At 48.0% G+C, this 6,019-nt stretch overlaps 1 protein-coding gene across 2 annotated transcripts in view; it reads right to left on the bottom strand.

Moving 5' to 3' along the window:
- SH2D3C (SH2 domain containing 3C) overlaps nucleotides 1–6,019 on the bottom strand; it is a 50,924-nt gene that overhangs the window by 24,560 nt on the left and 20,345 nt on the right. For both annotated transcript variants that reach the window (XM_019510552.1, XM_019510553.1), the window contains one exon: nucleotides 5,521–5,560. In XM_019510552.1, the coding sequence (XP_019366097.1) occupies nucleotides 5,521–5,560 (40 nt within the window). The remainder of the gene's footprint in view (nucleotides 1–5,520; nucleotides 5,561–6,019) is intronic.

The following is a 6,019-nucleotide window of genomic DNA, read 5'->3' as shown; positions in this document are numbered from 1 at the left end:
GGGGAGAAAGAGGCTGTGTTTTTTTCAGTTGTATTTGACTTAGCTTAACCTGGAAGAGAAGCTGTCTTTACACATCTTAAGATGTAGGTGGTGGTATATTTGAAGCTGACCAAATTTTAGCCCAAGAGAGCCTACTAATACCACTTCAAACATGTTCGACCTGAGTTCACCTTAACAGGTTTGAGGAGGGCTTTTCTGTTATGGTAAAGTAGCTCAGCTGAATGAACACAGTTAACGAGCAACCCTGTTTTGCTGTTCAAGACAGCACCACAGGGTTTGCTTGGTTCAGGAAGAACCATGGTTTACTTGCGGGCAAGACATTTTTAAACATGACTGCCTTTGTCTATGCAGGGGCAAAAACTGAACTGCTTAGAGCTTCCTAAGAAACTCAGATGCCCAGTTCTCATGGAAACAAATGAGAATGGGGTGTCCCACCCCCGCAGGCAGACTGGGAAACCTCATTACCAAGCCCCCGATCTAGATGGACCCTCTGGGAGCTAGTGTTCATTGCAGGGTTGGTGAGCTCAACTCCGCGAGCCCCATTCCTCCTTGCCCTGAACCATCTATAATCACTTACAAAGAGTCTGTGAGATGCAGCCACACCAGAGCCGTGGTAATTTATGTGGGTGCAGGTGACTGCACAGGGTGCAGATGACTGGGAATCAGGCCCAGCCTATCTTGGAAGATGCCAGCTGCCCCTTTTCCCACCACCAGCCCTGTGCTGCCAGGCACATACACCTGTTTGGGGAGCGTGTGGTTTGCTCCTTGGCTGTGTTATCCCAGCAGTGCTGCTGCTGCACGCAGGAACACGTCAGCCAGCAGCAGCAGCTGCTCCCACACTAGAAGGAAACAGTGAATGAGGGCAAGCAGGGCTGGTGAATAAAAGCACTTGGCTCCCCCAGGGAAGGTGGGGATGTGCTAGCCTGTTTTCTTCTGTGTGCCCTGGGCTTTGTGTGGGAGGCTGCCTGGCCTGCCGCCTCCTTCACTCCAGCTGCCTGGAGTCTAATTAGGTGTAGCAAACAGACCTATGCTCACGGCTGCAGTCCAAGGGCTCCTAGCTTCACCTTGCTGTGGGGGGACCTGTTGGAGTTTCCCCAGCCCACACACTCTCCACAGCGCCTGCCAGTGAGGCTGACGGATGAGCCAAGTTGTGGGAGCAACTCTGACTCACCAAGAGCAAACCCCATGGTGGTGGGGGGGCACGGTGGTGGGGGGGTTTCAGAGCTGATAACAAGCTGGCTGTGGCCTGGCCTTTGTTTCAACAGCACATGTGAATATTTCAGATTCTCTGAGCAGCCCCTGACCTGCCCTTGTTCCTTCATACAGGGTATCTCTGTTGGTGGGTTGTGCTCTCTCTCATCTATATTTTCTTCCCTGTCTTGCCTCTGCTTCAGTATTGCAGAACAGACAGACTGGTTCCTTCTTTGTTTGCTTATCATTTTATTCATGTCAATATGAGACATCCAGCAATCTCAGCAAAGCAAAGGGGTGCACCAGTCCTGATTCCCAGCACTGCTAGGAGCAGCTAGAGTAGATAAGAGCTCCCCAATCAGTGACTCTACCATTGCTACAACTCCCGCTTCCACAGATTAGATCGGGAATAACTAGAACCTTCCCACCATCCTGTCCCCTGCCCAGTTTCCATGAGGAGTTGATTCCTACTAGGAAAGTCTGGCTCTAGAGCAGCAGCCAGTATCATTGCAGCACTGCTTACATTGACACCAAAAGGGAGATGCTGGGATTGGAGGAACGCTAATGGCTTCCTGGGAAGTGGTGGGGTGAGTGGGAAGGTGGTCAGCGAGTCTGTCTAGGTTGAGCCTGACTCTTGCGGGGGGATTGGAATGAAAGGAAAGGCCAGACAGAAAGGCTTAGGAAGAGAATGCTCTGGTCTGAGGAATTCTTCCTGTTAGACTCAAGCAACCCTGTTAGACTCAAGATGAACATGAGCCTTCAATGTGATGGTGCAACTAGTAAAGCAAGAAAAATGCTGGCTTACATCCATAGATGCTTCTCAAGCAAATCCCAGGACGTCATTCTCCCATTGTACTCGGCACTGGTGAGGCCGCAGCTGGGGTACTGCATTCAGTTTTGGGCTCCACAATTCAAAAAGGATATGGAGAAGCTCGAGAGAGTGCAGAGGACAGCCACGCGCATGATCAGAGGTCAGGAAAACAGACCTTATGATGAGAGGCTGAGAGCTATGGGACTCTTCAGCCTGGAAAAGCGCAGGCTCAGGGCTGATCTGGTGGCCCCCTATAAGTTTATCAGGGGTGCTCACCAGGATCTGGGGGAACGTTTGTTCATCAGAGCGCTCCAAGGGATGACAAGGTTGAACAGTCACAAACTCCTGCATGACCATTTCAGGCTGGACATAAGGAAGACCTTCTTTACTGTCAGAGCCCCCAAGGTTTGGAATAGCCTGCCATCGGAGGTGGTTCAAGCACCTACTTTGAACGCCTTCAAGAGACATTTGGATGCTTATCTTGCTGGGATCCTATGACCCCTGCTGACTTCCTGCCCCTGGGGCAGGGGGCTGGACTCGATGATCTTCCGAGGTCCCTTCCAGCCCTAATGTCTATGAAATGTATGCAATCTATGAAACCCCAGGCATGCGAGTGAGGCTCATACTTCACTCTGAGAATGAGTTAGCTTGTTGGGGTGTGCAACTGCATTGCATCCCAATGAGAAGGTCCCTGGGGCCAGGACCATTTCTTCTGATTTGCCTATAAAGCAAGACACATTTTCTGTAGCCCAGGGAATTTGCATCAGAAGGACCTCTATCTGAGTGAGTGAAAGTTGCCCCTGTGCAAGGGGCTAGCATGAAGCCTCTACCTTGGTTTAGTGCCAAACCTCACCTCAGTATGGGGTTTCCATGAGTGCATGGATCTAGCTTTAGACCTGGTCTCTGAATGTCTCCTGGATGAGCATGGAAGGCACACAGCAACCTGTTACCAACTCTGTGTTTAATCATCTTGATTGTTCTAAGTTTGTATTACTTATTTATTCGAGTTCGATAACTCCTATTACCACAACAATCATCCATCAAGTAAAGCAGACAAAAGACACACTATGCCTGTAGGGGGCGCCTGGATACCACGGGGATGCACACTACCTATGATTTCCTAGGTACTTACAGCAAATTTCATGGGAAACAGTATTTTATACTATGTTTGTAGTAACATCATGTAGAATTTAATCCTTGGGCTATACACCGTTCTGTAGGCTAGTTCATCAGACTGACACTAATTTCTATAAGTTTTTACAGTCATTTCCATAGAAGCCTATTACTTTCATCCTTAAATTCAAGAGGATTTGTCCATAAATAAGTGAATAAATAGGCATCACCACTACTTTACCAGCAAACCTTTGTCGGTCGATCGGTAGACAAAATACAAAACAGCCCCGTTCAATGACACAAAAAAACAATTGACCTGAATGCCCAGGAAGATCAATCTGGATCTGAAGCTGGCCACTTTGGCAGATCATCAAGGGCACTTGGACTCTAACGGCAAAGGCCTGTGACTGTTTACATCCACCTCTCTAGCACGCCTGTGTTTTGGTTAGTTAAATCATAACTCACAAATTAAGCCCATAGCTAAGTGTGTGGGTGCATGGAAAAATATAATGAGGAGAAAACATCTCACGAGCAAGGTCAGCTCAAGTGAATTCCTTCCTCATTTCCTCTGCCTATGTCCCTGCCCTCTCAGGACAATGCTTGCATAAATCAAAGAGATTCACACTGTGCTGACTGCAAAGGTTGGCAAACAGGAGAAACAAATACAAGTCTACGGTCCCTCCTTCAAAGATGTGCTGCTTTCAGCTCTCCAGGTTTCCATCCTAAGGGCTGTTGGATGTTCCTGACTATTCCGCTGTATTGCCCTTCCTGTATTGCTACATGAGAGAGAGGTCTTTGCTAGACAGGAAGAGAGAGGGGTCCTACTATAGAAAGGATTGAAACCCCCCACATTAAGTAAGGAGTGATCATCCTAGAACCTGGAGTTTGCCCCTTCAGGACATCTCCTACTACCAAAGAGCCCTCAGGGTAGCTGAGACTTGCTGCTTGATCTCTCTGTTGAGCCTGGCATCTAGTGCCAACTGCCAAGATTTCCAGAAATGCCTCCCAATTTTGTCCTGCTGCAGACACACCTTCAAGAAGCCTGGCTCTTAGAGGGCAGGTGCTCAGCTCCCCAACAGACAAATACTGTTGCAAACCTGTGACTGCTGACTTTTGTAAGGTGAACATTTTCCCATTGGGAACTGAACTGGGAAGTCATCTGATTATTTCACCTGGGTCACCAATAGAGAGCAGATGGTAGCAACCTCCATTCGTGGCTGACCTGGGCTACGTTTGCACTGCACGTGTGGAAGTGGAAGACTGAACATCCCCATGGCCAAGCTCCTGAGCCATCCATTCCCACCCCTGCCCCCTTCAAATAATCCTGCTGGCATTCCTCTGAGATGCATGCTCTTCCCCAAGGCTAGTCGTTCACTAATGAATTTCTGTCAACGCATGAAGACTCCCAGGGAATGTTAACAGTTTGCTGGAGAATAAGCAGGATCTTTGTGTGAGATTTGTAGAGATTTACACCAACTTTTCACATGGCTGCTACTGAGTAGCTGAAGCTGCTTTTTCCAGGTTAAGGCTGAGGGATGAGGTGGCTCCAGCCCTAGCTCCATGTCACTAGCTGTGTTCCTTGATGCAGCAAACACCCGCTCCCACATCTGGACAACATGAAGCCAAGGCAGCTCTCACAATGACGCTGCTTGTTCATAGGGAGGGGATTCCTCCCATGTACTGACCTCAAAGCCCCGCATGGCAGCAAACCTACCCCGCAGCCAAAGACTTGACACAGCTCTTGACAGATGGAATAGGCTTTCCCACACCCTGTACTTGACCCAGATCTGGGCTTAGATCTGACTCTGAAGCTGGACTTCAAAATAGACAGAGAAGGCTGAATTTTGAGTGGGTAATGAAGTGAAATACAGGCTTTGATCCAAGTGTAATGGATTCCTTGCTTATAAAAAGGCCTTGTGCCAACCATACCTTTGGTGTAGTGCTAAACATCATTGTGCAGATGGAAGCCCTGTGAAGGGAAGAAGTGGGAAGCCCCCAGTGTTAAGGGAGCTCCTTTAAGCAAGGAAGGACGGAGCAATATAAAGAGGAAATGAGTTTCCCACGTCCTGAACACAGTCACGATATCAACAAGATGGCATTTGCTAGTTGGGATCCTTCCATCTCCCTCTGGTATTAATGCACCTACTGCAGCACAGGGAATAGCAACCATGACAAGCTTTTTAAATTTGTATGGGATGTCAACTGAACAGGAAGATACTCAAGGTTTTACGGCTCTTTTGTGAGTAGGTTGCACACACCCCTCTCAAGCCTAAGACAGTGCTGCTGGGTCTGATGCATGGGAGCAGCTGATCTTCCCAAGCAATGCGGTGGTTATAAATGAGCCAATGCTTCCATTATCAGCACAGGGAGTAAACATGCACTGGAGAAAGTGGTTGGGTTCCTACCTTAACGTATTCACTGCTGGATTCTGGGCCATCCTGGTGCCTAGAGAAACCAAAAAGAGCTGGTGATTATCAAGAAGTGACAGCCATAAAACACAGTCACTGTGACCCTGCATGTCTCCTACAGTGCATCTTGACTAATCCCAGGTCTTCCCTGCGGAATCGGTACTTATTGCAGAGGTCAGTCAAGGTGGAACTGGTGCACTCCATAGGCTAGTGTGACTAGAAGGTGTGTGTATATATATATATATATATATATATATATATATTTATATAAAGACATATATTTCTACAAAACAAAAAACAGATTTCCATAGACAGGCAGGCTATTTACCTGGCAGGAAAAATACTGTGACCACTAAAGCAGTTTTCCTAGTCATCCCTGGGGATAGCCGCTTTTCTGGCACTGGGTAGTACCCACGGTGGTAATGTATAGTAAACCTCCCACTTGCTGCTCAACTGGAAAAGTTTCATAGTTTCATAGTTAGTAGGGTTGGAAGGG

Source organism: Gavialis gangeticus, unplaced genomic scaffold (assembly GCF_001723915.1).
Source record: "Gavialis gangeticus isolate Ggan-Ray unplaced genomic scaffold, GavGan_comp1, whole genome shotgun sequence".
In the NCBI taxonomy this organism is placed as follows: domain Eukaryota; kingdom Metazoa; phylum Chordata; order Crocodylia; family Gavialidae; genus Gavialis; species Gavialis gangeticus.
Note: the sequence above shows the minus strand (reverse complement) of the source record. Positions and strands in the feature narration are given on the sequence as shown.